The 21706-nt window shown below is 43.5% G+C and overlaps 1 protein-coding gene across 1 annotated transcript in view; it reads left to right on the plus strand.

Annotated features, from left to right (window-relative positions):
- The first annotated feature begins 1567 nt into the window (after positions 1 to 1567).
- The window catches only part of MPPED2 (metallophosphoesterase domain containing 2), a 170735-nt gene continuing 150596 nt past the window's right edge, over positions 1568 to 21706 (plus strand). The window contains exons 1-2 of the mRNA XM_088017816.1: positions 1568 to 1662; positions 7133 to 7381. Of these exons, the coding sequence (XP_087873942.1) occupies positions 7254 to 7381 (128 nt within the window). The 5' untranslated portion in view covers positions 1568 to 1662; positions 7133 to 7253. The remainder of the gene's footprint in view (positions 1663 to 7132; positions 7382 to 21706) is intronic.

A 21706-nucleotide genomic window follows, 5' to 3' on the forward strand; every position in this document is an offset into this window, starting at 1 on the left:
GGGCTCCTACCAGCCTCTCTCCCTTCCTTCCCAGACCCTGGAAACCAATTAGTCTCAGCACAGAGGCCACAGACCAGGTTGAAATGGCTCCTTTTTATTTTTAGGGGATATAATTTCAGCCAGGATGTCTAGTCAGTTGTCAAATAGTATACTTAGCACACGTCTCTCTCTCACACACATCCATTGGATTTCCCTTTGGAGAATGCCTAGATCTTTGAGTCCGACTCCTGGAAAGGAATTAGATCTGGTTGCAGTCCAAATCCTTCAGCTCTGACAATGGCATAACATCACAGGGCCACCTCATCTTTTATAGACAGCTCCGCCAACCAAGTTTTCTAAAAGCCTTCTCTTCCTTGTCTTCTGTCTTCTAGCATTTCAGCAGCCTTTCCTTTCCTTATGTTTTTGCATACAATTCTGAAAGTCTTTTCTCCCCATTACCCAAAGTAGCAGAAAACAGAGGACCAACTTTAATTTTTAAAAATGTTTTTGAAGTGCTTATTTTGGGGTGGGGGAATATGTGCTCCCAAGACAAAAATGGAAACAATTAAGAGTCTTTGGCCCTCCTCACCCCCCTATTCTGAACCTGCCTTAATTCATGGAGGTAAAAAAAATTATCAGCTGGGTTGGCCTTTTCTTTCTCAGGAACAACATTGCAGAGAGAAAGGTGTGTGTGTGTGTGTGTGTGTGTGTGTGTGTGTGTGTGTGTGTGTGTGTGTGTGTAAGGTGTGTGTGTGTGTGTGTGTGTGTGTGTGTGTGTGTGTGTGTGTGTGTCTGGCTAGTTGAAAGGCTTGAGGAAAGAGAGCACAGCTCTCCCCCAGGAAAGCCTAAGCTCAGCAGATGGGAGGGGACCCAGGGTGGCCTTCCTCGGTTTGAGCCCAGGGCCCGAGCCGCTCCCCTTGCCCCCGCGGCGAGCTCGGCGCCCTGGAGCTGTGCCAGTACTCCAGACAGCCCCAGGCAGGTCGGTGGATGGGGGGGCCTGGGTGTTCTCTTTGCAGAAGACGCCCATTTGGAGGGAAAACTCCCTTTATTTTTCTGGGGCTCCGCAGCCGCCCCCTCCCCAGTCCCTTATCATTTTTACGCTGATCACACTCCTGATGATGAACTTGCGGCTCAGCTTCCTGCTGCCTGCTTGACCCGAGAGCACCAGCAGGCTGCCGGCCTCGCCCTCAGCTCCCTCCTCCTCTTGCAACCCCGGGGCCTCGGGGCGCCGGTGGGGGTTCGAGCGGGCCTGGGCTGCAGGAGGGGCGCGCGGGGGCGCGGGGTCCCGCCGGGGAGCGCGCACGGAGCGGCGCCTCAGCCGCCCTGCTTCCTGGAGCTGTGCTCCTTTGACCCCAGTGGCAGTCCCTGTCACTGCACCGCTCGCGCTCCCTCTGGCTCGCCGCGCCCTCGCTCCCTCTCCTCGCCCCCTCGCTCGCTCTCTCCCCAGATCGAGGCTGCTCGGGTCCTTTCTCCCCCCCGCCTCCCTCTCGTGCCGCGCCCCCCGGCCCCCCGCCCCAGCTAGCGGCGGGACCTCCGGGGTCGAAGGTTCTGGCCCGCCCGCGCCCCTCGCCGCCCCCGCGCGCCCCCCGCACGCCTCCCTCCGGCTCCGGCCGCTCCGCGATGGATCGCCTGCTCGTTGGGCGCTGAAGGCATCCCCGGGACCCGGAGCGCAGCCCGGGAAAGGTAATCCGCCCCGGGAAGGGAGGCGGAGGGCGGGGGAGGGGGAGGAGGCGGCCGGGCGCCCGGTGCCGCGCGCGAGAGGAAGGGAAAAAAAAAAAAATGCACACACAAAGCGGAGCCCGGGTGAGAGGTGCCTTGTCAGAGGCGCGTGCGAGGGGCTCGGAGGCTGCGGACCGCGGCTGCCCCGGTGCTCCTGACATTCGCACGAGCGGGCGCTTCCCGGGCAATTCGGAACCCGAGGAGGGCGTATTTTCTACCCCGGAGCGAAAGCAAATTCTTTTTCAGGAGCTGTCTCCCTCCCACTCCCCATCTCGCCCCTCTGCTCATTTCCCCTCCCCCCCACCCCCCAGTCCTCAGCCCCCGACCTCTCAGGGTCCCCACCTCCAGCTCCCTTCTCCGCCGGGATTTCTTAGGAGGGGTGAGGGGGGTGTCCGCGAGGGGCATCAGCAAAAGCCAGGCGGCGGGGATGGGGGTGGGGACGAGGGCTAGGCGAGCTGTTTACTAGAAAGTCCCGGGGTTATGTGTTCGAACCGCCCCGGCCTAGGCCCGGGTGCATTGTGTTGGCCCGAGCCCCGGGCGCCCGAGGCGGCCCGAGCGAGGTGCGGTGGCCGGGAAGGCGCCGCGCAGCTTTGTGCTTGGGCTGCGCTCCGCGGCCGCCCCCGGGGCCGCCCGCGCGCGCGCAGCTCTCGCGCGGGGCTTTTTCTCACCCTGTCCCTGCGCCCCAACCTCGCTGTCCCCTGCCGCCTCCGGTCTCTTCACGATGGCAGCCTGCGGAGCGAGCCTGCGACCCGGCCACGGCGGCGGGGGGACGAGCGAGGAGAAAAAGTAACCGTTGCCGCCCGATTTCTTCTCCAGAGAGGCAGGAGTTTCTTTGCTATTTACACGGAACAGGGTTATCTTTGTAAAGCCTTTGAATTCCGGGGTTTTGCGGCCTAGGAGATGAAGGGGGCATTTTTCCGGAGATCGGGGAGGGAGTTAGAATCCACCAGCAAGAAATTAAGGATGCCCCGGTGGGGTAGATTTATAGAACATTTACTAACCCCCTCCCCCAACATACCCCAAATTAAGAGCAAATGCGGGTCATGCAAAATGTGTAATTGATTTAGATGCTGCAAACAAACACAAACAGGTCCGGGTGGAAAAAACAAACAAAACTTTAAGGGAAAGAAAAGATTTCTGAAGAGGGGGGAAATCCGTGGCCTCCACACCCCCTTCCAACGCTCGCTGGCTCCCTCCCTTCCTTTCTCCGCCGCTCCAGGAAAGCAGCCCGGCAGCTCCGGGGCAGAGAGCAGGGAGGCGGCGGTGGCGGCTCCGGGCGCGGGCTCTCCTCTGAGGGTTCGGGGATGCCAGTGCGCCCGCGAGGCTGACGTCGGGGGCGTGGGGCTGTGATGCTCGAGCGAGGATGGCGCGGTGTCAGAGCCATTGGCCGCCGGTGGTCATCAATCAATCCGGGGCTGGGGGAGAGAAAGAGAGACAGGCGCCCGGCGGAGCCCGGGGCCGCGAGTGCCAGCTCCAGCAGTGCTAGCAGCGGCGGCAGTAGCGGAGGCGACGGTGGTGGCAACGGGGGACTGAGCGAGTAAGGCGAGCTGGTGCTCCAGGAAGGAAGGGGGAGCTGTAGCCCGGACAAGCCGGCCGTGAGCCGGGAGGGCAGGGCGAGCGTGTGAGTGTGTGTGTGTGTGTGCGTGTGTGTGTGTGTGTGTGTAGTTGCTGAAGGACACCCCCCCAACTGCCCACCCTAGATTTAAAACAAACAAACCAATCCAAAGTGGAGAATTCCGCGCCCCCCGCCCCACCATATATAGGCTCTACGCGTTGCCAGAGGCGCAGGAGAAAAGTCCTGCCCTTTCTCTCCGAAAGAATGTGCCAGGCGGGTGTCCGCAGTGCTGGAGACAAGTTCAGGTGTAAGTGCCGCGGGAGGGGGGGCGCTCTGTGGACAGAGGCACGTGGAACTTTGTGCATCCCTCTCAAAACCCTGGCGGAGAAGCCTCTGAGAAGGCTTGTAGGCATCGCTCCGGGATACGGGGATGAGTAACTGGAGGTGGGCATAAAAGAGTAGGGGCGTGAGTTGAGAAATCACTCGATCCGTGCGGCAGAGGGAGGAGAGAGCGAAATTTGGTGGAGCTGGAGCAGGCGAGTTCCAAAGTCCGGCCAGGCGGTCGGGCGATCTTCTCAGGGCTAGTGAATAAAATGAGCATCCTTGTTTAAACGAGGAAATCACGGGCTCCTTTCTCATAGGCTGTGCCAAGCGAGCTCGGGTAGGGAGGTCGTGAGTTGTTGCTTTGAAACTTTTGGTAAATTGGACTTCTGGTGTCTAGGAGGTGGAGACAGTTATTTAATTCCTCAGCTTTTAATCCTTTCATTGCCAGAAGACTTTAAAAGGTTTTCCAGCTAGATTCCTGAAAAAGAACATTGCAAGTTGCACAGCTTAAGGGGCAGGAGACGCGATTGCTGTCTAGGAAATGCAAAATGAGCCCACATGATTTTTTTTAAGGCGAAAATCAAACTAGCACCAGCATGAATGTTTGGCAATGTCAGTCCCTTTTAGATTTTCCTTTAGGATTCCTGACGTTTAGTGCCAGGTTCCTTTGTTTTGTGGAGCAAATGTGCTGAAATTATAAGATGAAAATTGAAAGAATACTCTTTAAATATTATATGTAAAAAGTGATGTAAGTGTAATGAGGATGAGATGCTCCAAAATCTGAACATTTGGAAGCTTTTACTGCCTAAATATGTGAAGCAAGGTAAATCAGCTTCTGGATAGTTTTAGGCCGTGTATCATTCTGTCTTGTTTCAAGCTTTTTCCAAATTTCTCAGGTCAGAGGAGGGGCCATTGTCCCCTCTCTTTGAGAATTTGCTAGAAAAAAACCCTTTTCCATGTGTTGGTGTTTAATATCTGAGTGAGGGTGAGCATAGTATTTTAAAAAATAAGCCTTTTCTTGACTTGTCTGTAAAGGTTCCTGTGAAAGTTTTGAAGCTCTCTGCCTTAGTCCGACAGTTTCTTCAAAGGACTCCAGATTAAAGAAGGTAGACACTGCAGGTGCACTCTTTCGATAAAACATTTGAAAGAGAACATGGTAAAGATGAATTCAAATGAGGTGCCAGCCACCCATTTAGCCCTTCAGAGTTACAGGGGCCTGTGCTTGCTGATGAAGAGATGTTCTATTTGTCTTGCTGGGGCAAAGGTGCAAAGAGGCACAGATGTTCACTTGATAGACAAGGCAATCCTACTTGGACTTTAGGATAGACTGGACCATTGAGGAGTGTGAATTGATCACCTTCTAAGTTCTCTGCTTCAGATGGGAGGGTCTAATCCTAACTCCTCTAAGTCACTGCATAGATATTTAGATAAGAGGTGTGGAAATTTTATTTCTAGGCTCTTTTGCTTAGTTTAATTGGTGAGTTTACTCCAGAAACATTTAAACCTTTCTCTGGCAGAGTGCAGAGATCGTTATTGAGAGGTCACAATGGCGTAGACATGAATTTTGTTTCCTTTTGCTTCTTAATGCTGCGTATCTCACACAATAGACTTTGATGGCAGGAACATAAGAATTGGCATGTAATTTTTACACCACTCTTTAATTTATGCAAACACTAAGTTCTCGCAGTCTGAAAATGTGTATTTTTTTCTTTCTGTGCGTTGATGGCTAACATTCTTTTTAATGACAGTCATTTCTATAACAGGAAGATGTTTTCATTTGTATTTACTTTTCAGCATGGCGCAATTATGCAGTTTTGCGCTTCAGTAGTGTCTCGGTACTTTGTGTCTCAAAAGAGAATTACAGTACTTAGAACAGGACTGCAATTTGAAGCAGGTGTTGTGTTTTACTGTTATGCAAAATAACAGTAAAATATAATTGTGGGGGAAATTAAGGAAACAGCTGCAAACTTGGTATGAAAACTGCTACATTATGATTTGTAAGCAGTTCTTATAGATATTTTACATCAAAGGAGCAGGGAAAGATTTTAATTTAGTTAATCCTACCGGCCTGGTTGTCTATCAACTAGTGCTTAAAGGATTCCTACCTCCCATGAAGTCAGGAAGAAGAAAGAGAACCCAAAGTGACACTTTGTTTAAAATGCCAGAACACCAGGGATTCATGTCTTGGCAGTGGCGGTGTGCATTAGGAACGAAGGCAAGGTGGGTGTCGTTTAGCGTGCTTTGCTAATATGAAGAAGGCAATGATTTGAGTAGAACGCTGTGGAATTTCTTAGCCCAGCTAGCATATGGAGGACTACACAACCCCCGGGTTGTAAAATAATAAAATAAATGGCCTATGGCAGGCCATCTGCCTTTTTCTTGATATCTAAGGTGTTTCATGCCAAATTTAAGTCTAATCTTCTTATTCTAAATATTTTTATTTGAGATAACAGCTAAGATTCCTGGAGCTTAATGGTGCACATGGCAAACAGATTCTGCTGCAGAGCACTTAAAGAGCGTGGGTTACCCCAGGGTTACTCAAGGAGGGTGCTACCCATTTCTTCTCTGTTGCACTGATGAGTTCCAACAGCCTCAGTGCAGGGATTTGCTCTCTTAGTCTTTGCATACCTACCATAAAAATAAACATCCTCATTTCTCAACCCAGCGCAGCAAATAATATATTGACATTTATCAGAATAATCAAAACTAATGGAAATTTTGAGAGGATGAAACCAGCTGCTGAGAATTATACAGCACCAGGCAAGAATGAGGTGGTAGACGTAATGGCCTTCAGTGCTCTCTTTGGGCTCTAAGAGGGGCCGTAATGAATGCATCCAAGTAGTGGTCCAAGTCTGGATGTGTTTTGACTTTCCCCCGCGTGACTGTAGTGTTTGAAGAAATAATATTACATTTAGCAAGAAGGATTTGCCTTACCGTAAGATTCTTGGCCAGAATGGAATACATATGTATACCAGGTGTTGAGTACCTGGGTATTTGGGGAACTGCTTGTGAAAGAAAAAATTGCATGTAACACGTGCCTATATTATGTGTGTATTATAGCTATACACAGGTATCTATTATAAGTGCAGCATTTGAAACTTACATTTGATACCGTGTTATATGGCTGTGTTAAGCATTGCGATTTCACATTATTCTATGACATCAACTTTGTACAGACCAAACATTCCAATTAGCAGGGAAGGTTTGGAAGATTCTCCACTTCGAGCACAAACCATTTATAGTTAGACACCATGGCAACTGTGGATATGCCCCTTCCGTAATTCATGTTAAGTGCCATAATTATAATTAAAGAGGAAATCTTAGTTTGAATGCCATTGAAGTGATTTGCCAGCAGCTAGCAATGTCATATGGAGTGCAGGGTCCACTCTGAAGTGCATGCAGGATAGAGTGCTGGCAAAGGTTGTATTCACGGGGCAACGACACATATTAAGATTTTTCCTGGGCCCATTTCATGTCCAGGTGTCATATTTGACCTTTCTTAGAGCACCTTCATTTTCTTTGTTCTCATTTTATAATTTTTTTTTTTTTTTTCAGAAACGCACAGTGGTATTGATGAGTAGATCCTTGGGTTCAGAGGTTGGCTGAAACACACCATGCCTGCTTCCATCCTTTGCTCCGGAAAGTTGTGAATTGCTCATGCCTATAGGGAGGAAGGATGGCTCATGGGATTCCTTCTCAAGGCAAAGTTACCATAACGGTGGATGAGTACAGCTCAAACCCCACCCAGGCATTCACGCACTACAATATCAACCAGAGCAGATTCCAGCCGCCACATGTACATATGTAAGTATCACTCATGAACTTAAAAAAATTAGCAATCAAGAAAATAGAAATAAAATAAGAAAGTCTCTAATGAGTTCTGCCAGGGAGAATAAAAGGTATATGATTTGTAAAACAGATGGGTATCTGTGCTTCCAAATATAGCTCAGAGGAATACCCTGCGTCTGTGTAACCTCTTCAGATTTTCAGTGTACTTTCAAAAACCACAATTTGACGTTAGATCACCAGATCTAAGCGGTGGTGGTCGATTGCCTGCATTTTGTGGGTAACAACAGAGAGGTTAAGGTATTTGCCAGTGTCACACAGTGACTTTTGGCAGAGTTTCCTGACCCCTGGTTCAGTTTGCTTTACATGTATTGTTTGCCTCCATGATGAAATACTTCTTTAAAATTTCTGTAGTTTACCCCCCCACACACACACCTCACCCCACTACCCCTTTACATTCAGCTGGGAAATAGGCCTAATTGGGACTAATTGTCCAGCCGCTGCTAAATCCATTGTCTTGCCTGTTGCTAGTGGAATGTGTGCTGCGTGCTGCAGGACTCAAACAATATGGGGAACAAAGGATTAAGGGACAGTGGAACAGTTGGTTCCAGGAACTGTACTTTTCTCTCACTCCCTAGTACCATTTAAGTCCTGTTTCAGTTTTAAACTGTTTAAGGAACAGAGTGTGGGAGAAATCCAGAGGCAAGGATTTTGCAGCACCTGGATGCACACCAGCTTTTTTCTGTTCCTTTGCTACAGGATGTGCCGGGCTTTCAGCACAAGGGGCAAAAGGTCACCATCTCCCTAGTTTATTCAATGCCTGGTGCTCATTCTCTATTAGACCCTTCCAATGTCTAACATGAGTCTTTCATAGTAGGACTAAACCTCTTTGAACACTATTGTATAGTCAAGAGAGAAAGGAGGTTAGGGCTCTGTTGACTGTTTTTTCCATTCCTGGCAGAACTGAACTCGGGGCATGTCTAAGTCACAAGTTCTTTTTTATCGTATTTGTTTTATTTGAGCATTTAAAAAACAGTAGGGCCTCCCCCTCCCCCCACACACACCCTGCCCCCCCAAATTTAGAAACACTAATGAAACAAAAGGATCTCTCTTGACTGCCTGGGTATTAGTGTAAATACTAGGATGTTACTTTGCAAGTATATTCTATAGAGCTACTCAATTACCTATGATGGGATTTCTGGGGGAAAAAAAGAAGAAAAAGGGAAAGCAATACTTGCAAATGGTTAATGCTGAACTATTTTGAAGGATTTTATACTTTCTTTAAATCACGACTTACTCATGATTATGAAGGATTGTTAACATGATTTTAAGGAAAAGTTTTTAAGGTGAATACAATTTTCCTTTGTTAAAATGGCTTTTCTGAACAGTAAGTCTTGTTCATTTCAAATTTTCCTTTTATTCTTCTGCTTCTAGTGATTTCCTTTTTTTCAGATATGTTATAGAATTTGTGCAAGCTGGACTTGGGATACCTTTAGCTCTGTTCTGCCAGTGTGACGTTTTGTATTAAAGAATCACAAAGAACTTTGTGAATTCTGTTTCCTTTCAAGCAAAAGAAAGTATGTTTTTTTAAAGATTTTATTTATTTATTTGAGAGAGAGAGAGAATGAGAGATAGCACGAGAGGGAAGAGGGTCAGAGGGCGAAGCAGACTCCCTGCTGAGCAGGGAGCCCGATGTGGGACTCGATCCTGCGACTCCAGGATCATGACCTGAGCCGAAGGCAGTCGCTTAACCAACTGAGCCACCCAGGCGCCCAAAAGAAAGTATGTTTTGCCTCAAATTCCTTGGAAGATGACTGATAGGGAATATCACCTTAAGTCTTCACTCGTTCACGGCCCTAAGACTCAATTGGTGAACTGGCAACGAACAGAGTTATTTAAAAAATCATGTAACCTTAGAACTAATCTGCTTAGATCTAGCCATGAAAAATCGAAGGATCAAATTACATATACCTTTTTTGGGAAAAAAAAAAAAAAGTCTTGCAAAATGAGGTTTGCAGTGGTAGCCTGGACAGCTGTGTAGCCCTTCACTAGACTTCCCACCTTGGCGTAGAGCACTCATCCCTGGTCTGGGTCCAGCTGGCCTTTTTCATCTTCATCACCTACCTGGGGCTTTCTGCCTGAACCCTTTGTTCCAGCCACAGGTGGGCTCGCTGTTGCCTGAGCACCTCAGCTGTGAGAAGCACTTTTATGCTCTGCTCATCAAATGCCTTAAGTCAGTTCAGGCCTCTCTCCATCTATAAAAGCTCTTCTATCTCTCCCAGTCCAAACTGACTGTGTCCCCCTCCCCAGCACGACGCTCCTAGTCCCTACTTCAACCCATACCACCTGCATTATTACCTCTCTCTATCTCTTTCTCATTTGTTTCTTAAAAGCAGTGATTGAGCAGGTAACAGTTGTTCAGAAATACTGACTGATGGATGGATTGACCCACTGATTTGACTGTGCATTGAGATGAGATATTGTGATTGAGATTTGGAGATTTTCTCATTGGAATTTTTCTGTTCTATATTAACATTTTGAGTGTTTGTATGAAGGTGTGTGTGTATTGTCTAGTAGCTGGCTCACCTTCCCATTCAGTGACTGGCCCATACTAGGCATTCGGGTATCTTCGTTAAATGTGATCATGTTATATTTCTTTTATAGTAAAAAAAAAAAAATGCACTTAGTCTAAATAGAAACTTAAATTGGCTGGAAAATATCCATGAAATATTTAGTCTAAAATTTCTTCAGTTTTTCTGAAGTTCTTAACACATCACGGCAGAGGTTTGTTCCTCTACCTAAAAATATTTTGTCTTTTCCACTTGAAGAGTTGCTCATTATTTTACATGGGATCCTTAAAATGTTTCCTTTCCTTTTTTACTTATATCCCATAATGGATCACCTGAATTGGAATTACAATCCTGGCCCCTTAAGTGATCCATTGTTTTCTTTCACAGAACCTAGTGGTGTTTTCTTGCCTTAATTAAGGAATAGCTCACTTCCCATTTAATTCAGTTAGTCTCACGTCAATTTTGTGACCCACCTTGGGCAACTGACTTCTCTTCTCCATGCCTTAGTTTACTCATCTGTACACATTTGCACCGAGTGACAGTTGTGGATCTTTTTAGCTCTGACATACTGAGATTAAGATTGCAATTAAGACATTTATTTGCAAGGGGTTGCTATAGGGGGGGTTACAGATACATAAAACTTGGCCCTCATCTTCATCAAGCTCATCACCGATTTCAGAGCTACAGTTTCAAGTGACGTTAGGAGATTTACTACTTGATCTTGGTTTGGTTTCTCCCATAAGTTCTGACGAGGCTGCCACCAAGCATCTAAAAAACCACTGGCCTGCATCTCTGCCTGTGACATAGGGAAGTTTTTTTTTTTTTTAATTGAAGTACAGTTGACACACAATGTTACTTTAGTTTCAGGTGTACAACATAGTGATTGGACAAGTCTGTACCTTTTGCTGGGCTCACCACAAGTGTAGCTGCCGTCTGTCACCATACAGCACTATTAAAATACCACTGACTCTGTTCCCTGTCCGGCGCCTTTCATCCGCACGACTTGACCCATTCCATAACCGGAAGCCTGGACCTCCCACCCACCTTTACCCATTTTACCCATCCCTTTACCTCCCTCCCCTCTGGCAACCACCAGTTTATTCTTGTATTTATGCATCTGTTTCTGCTTTTTTTTGGTCTGTTTATTCATGTGTTTTATTTTCTTAGATTCTACATAGGTATAGAAGCGAAATTGTATGGTGTTTGTCTTTTTCTGTCTAACCTATTGCACTTAGCATAATACCCTCTCGGTCCATCCCTGTTTTTGCAAATGGCAAAATCTAAAGGAAGAATTTTTTTTTTTTTTTTTTAAGAAAGCAATCTTAAATGACCTTGGGAGAGAAAATGAAAGCACAGCTGGAGTTTATAGGACAGAATTTAGCCAAGAATTTGTATGCCCCTCTTACTCAGACTCTTGAAAACAGTGATAGATGTGATGATTGGAAACCAACAATTAACAGTGTTTCATTTTTCTACAATCCCTTCATTTTTCCCAAGCAGAGTGTGGAGAAAATTATTTAGTATTTTTAATGTTGGTGGGAGGAGGTGCTGAAGGAGCCAATGTAGGTTTGAAAGCACCATAAAGGTTTTGTGTATTTTTAATTATGTGAGGCCTAATAAAATATTATAAAGCCTTTTCCAGTAGGGCATCCAGCCACCTCAGCTTTTGCACTGAAAGTCCTGCCTTCTGGGAGACCCCTTAGTCCTGTGCTAGCCAGGGTGGTTGATCACCCTACTGAGGTTAATTCCTCACCTTTTTCTTTAAGAATTGGTTGCTAGGAAGGTCGTATCAAGTTTTATTTTCAGTTTTAGTCCTATGCTTGTCTTTGTCTTCAGTTGTCAACACCCGTGGAATATTACTGTGCTGTTCCTCTTTTATACTTGTTTTGGGAGGCAGCATATAGCATAGTGGTTGACATCTCCAGTGAAATAAGATTGTTAGATTTAAAGCCTGGTTTGCACCACTTACTAGCTGTGTAACCAACTGTGGAGAAATGTATTAAGTTCTCTGTGTTTTCTTTTTCCATTTGTAAAATGTGGACGATAAAAGTAGGGCCTATCTCAAAAGGTTGCCGTGAAGGTTAAAACAGTATTACTTGTAAAATTCTTAGAGGAGTTCTTAGTACATAGCTTATACTCAATACACGTTAGCTGTTATTAATGATTGTTTTACTGATTCTGCGTTTTTAATTCTAAGCTGTCTCAATTCATTTTGAAAACCAGTGGAGTAAAAATGAATGAATAGGAAAATCACTGGTAAGTTTTGTCCTGTCTTCTTCGAGGAACCACTCCCAGCAAACTTTTCTGAGTGGGATATTTGACTGTCAGGGTTGGCAGATGTTCTGACTTCTTGGTGCCTGTCAAGGTCATAAACAGCCTACGATTATCTCACTTAGTTCTCCTTGAGAGGTACAGTCCCAGGGGGAGAAGGAATCCAGTGAACTGAGTGTGGGCCTGGTTATTCTCTGTGCAATCACAGTGGCCTTCTTCCTCATGGGCTGTTCTCAGGGTCTTGTACCCCCCATCAGTGTCTTAGGCTCCCCTCCTATGGTGGTGGTTAAAACAGAAGCATCAAGAATTAACTATAATTAACCAGGATTGAGTGCAAAGGGCTACAGCTTTGGCTAGGGAATGAGGACAATATTCATATGATGGCTGAAAGTATGGTCTGAAATCAGAGATCTACATACAGGTGTTGATCCTGCTTGTTACTAGCTTGGCTGAGCGATGATGGAAAAATTCCTGAGTCTTCTCATCTGTAGAATGGGTTGAATGACCCTTTAAGATAGTTGTATTAAGTGAGATAAAGCGTATGACATAGAGTGCCTGAAAGATATAGCACTTGATAAATAGATGCTGTGATAATATTTATGATCTTTTCCATATGGTCTTGTGTCCAGCTGGTAACATCAGTGTTAACATCTTCCTTTCTGAACTTCTTGTTGTATAAAACCTGACAAGTCCAGCTTGTGTTCTCGTTACTCTTTATTGCACTATAAAGTATCTGGTCAGTATTTGCTTGGACATTGTGAATCAAAAATGATCTGAAGTTTTTAGGGTAGCTTAGTGATCATTCCATGCCAGATTCTTATAGGACTTTGTGTGTGTGTGTGATCTGAAGTTTCATTTCTGGGGCTGGGAAGTAAATGTTTATGTCAGGTCTGCATTAGGCATCCTTAGGTACAAAGACAAAGTTACACGAGAGAGTTATGGAATGGTGTCTTTTGGTTAAAAAAATATAAAAGTGTGTAGAAAAATAAAGACCAACGTTACTGGTGATTATTTATGGAACGAATTCGGGGGAGGGAGTTGGTGGATAAAGACCCTTCACTTTTTATTTTATATACCTTTGCATAATTTGAATTCTTATTATAACAACTGTGTAATACTTTTATGATAAAAACTTTTTTTAAGAATGATAAAAATGCAATTTGTCTATAAGTCCTTGCACCTAAGGCTCCCACAAATGTAAATCTTCTACTTTCTTTGGGCCTACCTTCTTTCGGTGGTGTTTTCTTCTATTTCATGTTATAACCGAGGAATAGACCAAAGGCTGTTTTTTGGTTCAGTGTAATTCCACTTGCTCACGTGTGGGAAGGTGGGAGCAGTGCCAAAGAGGTTCCCTTCTTTCTAGTCCTATACCTGAAGTGAAATTTATTAAGGAGTCTTTTTAGATGCATTTTTGGAAGCTGTCAGAGTACACAGTATCAGTAAATAGGTAGCTCGCTGTAGACTACTTGATCATATTTCAGAGAACCTGGATTCTAGTCCTGTCTTGGTCACTAATTAGGTCTACGGTCATTAGTACTTTGGGCTTCTCTGATTTTCAGGTTCCTCACCAGGAACTTGGTGCCCTTTTAGCATCATCGCCTCCCACTCTGGCAGTTTCGGATTTCTCCTGCTTCTTATCTTATCTTTAGGTCTGTTTGAAATTAAGAATATAAATCCCTCATTATTAGTGGTATTCTGTAGGAAAAAAAAATATAACAGTGAGGCGTCATGGGGTTGTGGTGGAGAAGAAGAAGAGAAATGACCCCCCTAACTCTCACCCAGAGGAAGACTAATATCAATGAATGAATGAATGTCTGGGGCTCTGTACAATTGCACTTTACTAACAAGGTAGAAATTCATCCTTTGCTCTGGAGCTGGGCTGCATTAGCTGTTTGAAAAAACATTCTAAACATTTTTTTTCTCTTGGTAAGCCACTGATTCTCATGCTCATTCTCATTACAAATTTATCACTGGCCTGCACATTAGCATGGCCATAATTTTTGTTAATGTTTTCAATCTGAAATTCATCGTGGAGATGCTGAATGGCTCTTTTCGTTTGCACTCATATGTAAACACAGAGTATTTTTCTTTTCCTCTCTCATTTCTTTTTTTTTTTAAATAAGTTCTTTTTCCTATATACTCCCTGAGGGTACTGGTCTTGTGGTCCGTGACAGTTTGACTTCATTTTAGAGCTTGACTTTTTTCTTATTCTGTAGATTTCTTTGTTTGCATTCGAGCATTAAAAAGGCAACCTAAAATTGAAATTTTTTTTTGTCCATATGGGGATTTGTTCTTAGAACCCTGGGTGTGTGTTGTATAACCGTGTAGTGTTTTTTGTTTGTTTTTTGGTTACTTGACTTTCAGGGAGGGTAAAGAATTTTGACAAATAAAGTAAATCCCATCTATTATGGTATGCCTGGATTTCAAATTCTGAAACACTTACCTACATTTATAGAGATAAAGAAAGATTCATAGGCAAGTGTGGCCATAGTCACACACAGGATGGATAGACACATCCTGAAGTTGGGAAGCCATCAAATCACCTCTCCTTATGGATTGAATCTATTGCCTGTTCTAAGTACAGTTTTTTTTTTTTTTAATTTCCTTCATGGAAATGTTTTGAGAAAGACATACAAAATGGCTAACCAGGAAGTAATGCAATAGGGAGTCTGTATTTGAGACATATTTAATTTTAATTCTGAGATTTTAGAGCTTATGAAGGTGTAGATTTTAAGATATCAAAACAAAGCCGATGGCACTGAATCTACCATGTGTTGTACAGCAAACCCTTGGTAGTTTTGAATTATTTCCAAAAAGGAAAAGAAGTTTGCAGAGTCTCAGAAGATCTGGCCATCAGCTTGTTTTTCTTCTTTTTCAGATTTTTCCTCAGCTCTTTCCTTCCATGTTTTTTTCCCCTTTTAGACTTCCACAGCATGCTGGAAACTAGACGTTTCAGTAGCCATCCTGGCATGATTGGGCTATTATTTCAGTATCAGTATGAACAAAACTACCCCCCCTTCTTTTGCAGACCACCATGTTAGTCTGCCTCTTTTTTTTTTTTTAATGTAGAAGTACACTTGGAGGCTTTGTCTGTGTAGAAACACGAACTCTGCAAAGAGGAAACTCTGTTGGATTTATTGGCCCTTGCAGTATTTGGGTCCGCATATTTTTATTCTATTTTGTTTTGAAGATTTTTTTTCCTTCAATTTCTGTCCCTGTAGAAGGGTAAAATGTACATAAGAAAATGCATTTTTGCAGGCTTTCCATATTTTCTTCTTTACCACAAATCGAGACTATAAGCCCCTCTAGTGGGTTTAAATTTTTGTGCAGTTTTATATTAAGTAGTAAAGCTCTTGACACCAGTTGAAAAAAGAAAAGAAAAAGAAAAACTAGTACCATTAATAAAGCAAACAGGTAAATGTTCCGCACTTGATATTATTGAGCTTTAAAATTCCAAGTGAGAATTAAGCCATTCTTGGTTCCTCTGTTGGTAGTGGATTCCTTGAAAGATTGCCGTAACACAGACTCTACTCAAGCCCACTTACTTCTTTGTGCAGAAAGCCTCTGAAACCTTCCAGCTCAAAGATTTGATAATTCTTGGATTGGAAAAATATCTTTTCCCATCTTGCGGTGGGCTATTTTGGCATTTATACTGATTGGCTAAGAAAAGTGGCTTACTTGTGGTATTTGGTTTTAGGTATTTGGGCCACAGACCAAGTCTCAAACCGTTTACATATTGCACACTTAGTTTAAAATGTGTTTTGCACAAGGACTTAAAACCGAAATCAAGAAAAAAATTAAGTCTTCCACCAGCTAAGCAACTTAAGCATGTTTCCCTAATTTCCTGATTTAGCCTTTTGCTGTGACATAGACAGTATACCAGCTCTATTTTAGTCCTGAGTTTTGGAAAATAGTTCTTTTTTTGTTTCATTTTGCTTTGCTTTAAGACTTCAAAGATAACTACAGAGGCCTATCAGACTGTATTAGATACTTTCTTTTTTAAATCACAAATATCATACCCATCGCTCTTGGTTTTACCTTATGTTTAACGTATTCCATTTTTAAAAATGTTACCAACTTTTGCATACTGGTCCTGCATGGATGGGCAAGGAATACAATGAGAAATGGGAATATGTGTGAAGGAGACGGAGAGAGGAGAGGGAGGGAGGAAAGAAGAGAGAAAGAGAAAGACAGACTAGCAGATATATACATTAGATCAAAACTCTTTCTTGCAATTATGATGTTCCTGGTTTTGGGCTTGACTGTAATACCAGGAGAGTGTCAGCATCCTTCAACATCAGTCAAGATGGGCTTTACAAGGAAATAAGACAAATTGCACCTTAGCTTTCTGGGTTATGCATACCAACCCCACATACCAACGAATCGAGCCCTTGAAAGGATGAGAATAGCAATTTTTGATACATTGACCTGTTTTGGTCTCTGAGAAGGACAATTTGTAGGTAATTCAAACTTGAGGTTTGTATTTCAATGTTTAAAAAAAATCCATTTAACAAATAGCAAACTATGAACTGGCTTTTGAGAAATGTAAGAATATCTGAAATTGCGATTTCCCAAGGTTGGCCATCTGTTAGTATCTGGGAGACTTACCATATGTTGTGCTCAAATTCCAATTTTTACAGGTTAACTTGTTTTCACTTTGTTCTTAACCCTCACAGTCTGGGCACAACTGGTGGCACTGAAACCTATTTTGACTCAACAAACTCAGAGAAAAGAAGATGGGGAGTTCAAATCTTTGGGAAGAACAAACTTAGGAAGGAGGTGTTAACTCCTAAAGGATATTAATTCCTCATTCTTTCATAATGCAGTTCAAAGAAGATTAATGTTTTCCCTCTGTGAGATAGAAAGGCTTGGGTGTCTGTTCGGTCCAGTGGAGAGAGCTCCGTCCTACCCCCACACCCACTGACACTCTCGAGGGCTCAGAAGGGAGATAATAACCCCGTGGGAGGTGGTTTGCTCCACATTGTGCCCCTTGGTGGCGGATGCCTGGCCTGTTTTGCATCTCTCCATCTCGACCCCTTGACGTTAATGGCAGTCGGCACGCTCCACTGTTTATCTTGGAATTTGATACCATCATCTTGGCAACCAAACTGGGACCTTTACTGCTCAGATTGTTTGTCATTTGTTGTTAATTATCTGTTACCATAAATTCTGCACTTTGAGGAAAAAGGGAATGTTTTGAAATATTTCCTCCAACGTGTAAGTGGAGCTTCATTTTCTGTGGACAAAAGAGCCGGGGGGGGGGGGGGGAATCAGCCCTTTTGGGAATTGGTTTCAGGGAAATCAAATGCCCTGGTTTTTCAGACAGGCTTGTAGATCCCACTAATGCAGCCAGAATTTGCAGAGAAAGAACCATTGCAATTTAGCAATGGTCTGTATTTGGGAGAGGTACTCCTTCCTCCCAGGAAAAAAAAATAATTTAACTTTGCATAAGGGGTTTGGCTTTTATCACAATCTCTTTGTGCCATAATTGTGTTCTGCGTGTGCGAGAGCCTGTTCCTGCGGTCCGTTCCTTCCTTTCAAAGGTTATTAAGACAAAGCAGTCCAGAGTGAAAAGTAGCTTCTGCTTACCTGCCTTTATGAGGTGTTTATTTTGTTAAGTGTAGAATTAAAATGAGCTTTCTGGCCATTAGTGGATTTTAGTCATGCCCCCATACTCTGTGGGGAAGGTTGTGTCACCTTATAAACAAACAGTGCTGTTTTGCGAGGTGCTGTACCACGGGCTGCAGGAGCCACTGCTGGACTTAATATCTTAATAAAGCTATAAACAGAAGAACATGAGCGACGGGAAGAGTGAATGCATATATTTTGTAAGGGAGAACTCAGGAGGAGAGTTGTTGGTGCCCAGCAGAAATCTAGGCACATTTATAAATATATATATATTAAAAAAAAAGAAATTTGAAAAGCTCCCCCCCCAATAGTATATCCATATTCCGGTCTGTCTCTCCATCCCCATGACCCTTGCATGTGTTCTGGTATATTCTCTACTGCTAGTGCCTTAGCTTTACTGTGGGGATCATAAGAATATATGCTTCACTGGGTAACAGTCAAGTTTATATTAGAGGATGCCTAGTGCTTAGTAAAGCACGTAGTACAGCATCTCAGTGCTCAATGCATGGTAGCTATTATTATCAATAATATTGTTCATTGTGACTGCATCGCCAGCATTAACCCTTGAGCTGCCACAGAGTCTTCATGGTGGCAGGTGGGCCATCATTACCCACCCTAACTTTTTTTCTGATGCCATTAAACGTGGCGTGTCTGTTTTACTCTTGTTGAGAAGTTTTTGTTTTTGTTTCCGTTTCCTCCTGCTTTGAAAGTTTTTAGGGGCTGTGCTGTCTCCGGGTGGGGCGGTGGACTCCCACACTGGGTGGGAGGGACTGAGTCTCTCTCTGTGTGAACTTACTGAGACAGTGTGACTCTAAGAGATGTGCCTTTACTGGAGCTGTGGGATGTACATGGGTCTGCTGCCTTTGGTTTCTCCAGCACCGGAGAATGTTCTCCCCAGGCTTATAAGGAATCACGATAATAGTGCTGTTTTTGAAAGAAAGCACCATCTCTACATATTGCATTATCCTTTTATTTCCTCTGGGTCAGTGCTTTTTAAAGGGAGTACATTAGGTATGTGTGTACTCTTTTAGCACACAGATTACAATCAGACTTGAGGATTAAGAAATGTGTGTTAAATTAGTGTCTCAGACTTAGTAACAGTTCGAGTATGAAAAATAAGAGACTGGGGGGAGGAGAATGGAGGTTGGGGGGAAAAAACACCCTCGGACCGCTCTGGGGGAGGCTGGGAAAATGATTTAACACTTTGGATTTTTTAGAAGCCATTAAAAACGCTGATGGGATCAGATTACCTGACTGCACATCTGAAACATGAAACTCTTGCCCTAAACCGTGCAATTGAGTTAAGCTCAAAATTCAAGGCCTCCCCCTAAGACTGGCCTCTGGGTAAGCCTCATTGTGAATCACGAAATCATTTCCTTTGAGAGGAGTAAGGACTACAGTGAGGTTTTTATGGCCAATTTAGTCTGTACTCTGGTGCCAGCCAGACATTTGGCAGCAGTTAGTGCCAACTTTGGTGATCTGTCCACCGATTTTTCCCAAGGTCTTCGATCCTGTTTTTGGTGCTGACATTGAACGGAAGACATGTAAATCCAACTTTCTAGGCACACCTCCTCAATTTTTTATTTTTAATTTATTTCAAGTGAGCGGTACCGAAGAGGTATGGGGAGAGCATCAGGCGTCCACTGCCCTAAACTTTGAGGTTCGGAATGATGTTGACAGCTCTCTTCCCTCAATACTATTTCCCTTCTCCTCTGTCATTTCTTTAGGGGAGCCCCTACCCCCTCTCTGGATTATGTGAACCTTTATATGAATAGACAGTCCCTGACTTACAGCAAGTTGACATAAGATTTCTCGACTTTACCATGGTGCAAAAGTGATATTCAGTAGAAACTGTACTTGAATTCAGATCTTTTCCTGGGCTAGCAATACAGGATTCAGTCCCCTTTGGCGATCCCGGGAAGTGGCAGCCCCAGCTCCCAGTCAGTATGCAGTTATGGAAGTCAACAAGCAATACACTCACAACCCTTCTGTACCCATACAACCATCCTGTTTTTTGCTTCCAGTACGGTATTCAGCAAATTGCATGAGATAGTCAACACTTTATTATAAGATAAGCTTTACATTACATGATTTTGTCCAACTGTAGGCTTATGGGTTTTGAGCATGGTTAAGATCGGCTAGGTTAAGCTATGATGGTCCTCAGGTTAGATGTATTAAATGCATTTTTGACTTACGATATTTCCAACTTACTATGGGTTTATTGGGAGGTAACCCCCATTATAAGTTGAGAAAGCTCTGTATTTGGAGTACCTACAAGTAATGCTTTTCTTTGACTCCACTTATCATAAATGCATTTTTATTTATTTTTTAAAGATTTATTTACTTGAAAAGGAAGAGAGAGCATGAGTCAGGGGAGGGGCAGAGGGAGAGGAAGACAACCAAGAGTCAACCGACTGAGCCACCCGGGCACCCCATAAATGGATTTTTAAATTATTTGAGAAATGATTGTCTTCCACTAGGCTATGAAAGCAGCTACTCTGTCTTCATAGTTTTCTTTTCTTTTCCTTTTGCCTGCCTCTATCCAGATCACCTGTCACGGTACTAGGCACATTCTAGATACTCTCCAAATACCTGTTGAATGAATGAATGAAAGTTGAGTTTGCAAGGATTCAGTAGTCTCTTAGTATGTGCTTCTCCAAGAAGTCTGTGCTCCCTCGCCATCATCCATTCATTTTGAGAGCATGTATTTAGACTTGAGCAAATACTTGGCTTTAAAAAGGGTAACTTATGTAAGTCTCCCGTGTTTTTTTCAGGGTGGAGCTGGATGAAGCTCAGAGTGAGTATTTCTGATACTCCTACACTAATGCTATGATCTGTCCTGCCTTCAGTTGACATTTGCATTGACAACAGTATATTCTCAGTCCTAACATGGGAAAAACATCAGTTTTACTTTCAACTTGACCCTAAAGATTTGGGTTTCCTATATTTTTCTCTAAAAATTGAGGCATTAGAAAGTATATTGTTTTAATTCCTTTGTAAAATGCTTATTTATTGATCCTATTTGGAGTCAACAATTATTGGATAGAAGCGTGAAATTAATTTAGGGTATATTTCAGCCCCATGATTAGGAGTCTGACTGACAACTGCCCCTAATCTGTGGAGTTGACCTGAAATGAAGACCTTGAAAACAGGTCATCTGTTATCATGGGAATTGTGCATTTTGCATAAGGCGAACCAGTTTTATTCTGTACTTGTGTGTTTTGTAACTACTTTTTTCTGAGATAACTCTTACTCTTAATAAGCTCTAATAGAATAACCATTTTGACAGAAATCTGTGATTTGGGTTAAGTACAGTAACACCATCCTAGCAACACTGGTGTTACATAAAGATTGAAAATCTTTTTAAAAATGTAATATAAAGGAAAACAGATGAAACTCAAAGTAAGTATGTAATAGAGCTCTGATTATGGGTGAGTAAGCGCTAAACCCCTTGAAAACCAAATGATTAGAAAAGCCCGTATAAATGGCAAGCTTAAGGAAAAATTTTATATGGAGCAGAACTTAAAAGAGGGGCGATAATAAGAAAAAGAGGCTTGCGTTGCAAGCACTTTGGGGCAGGAAGTTTTTAATTTAGGTGACTGACTTCAGGTTTTTTCCCCTGACTGTCCCCACGATTGTGTCTACTAAGGAAGGTGTTGTATAATTAGGCATTTCTGGAGATGCCCCTTGGCTGAAGACCTAATTGAATTTCTGGACTTGAGGGCTGGACTACAATTGGGGGAGCTTTTTGCCCTGCAGGTAGAGGCCCTTTGATGGACCTGCCTCTCTGATAAGTACCTGTAGTGACTGGCAGTGACATTGTTTAGGTAAAGTATGGTTTAGTAATTGACGAGTCAGTGCTCCTTAGGATATG

This window comes from Eumetopias jubatus, unplaced genomic scaffold (genome assembly GCF_037043125.1).
Source record: "Eumetopias jubatus isolate StellerSeaLion01/CBP00866 unplaced genomic scaffold, mEumJub1_p1.0 scaffold_13, whole genome shotgun sequence".
Taxonomy (NCBI): domain Eukaryota; kingdom Metazoa; phylum Chordata; class Mammalia; order Carnivora; family Otariidae; genus Eumetopias; species Eumetopias jubatus.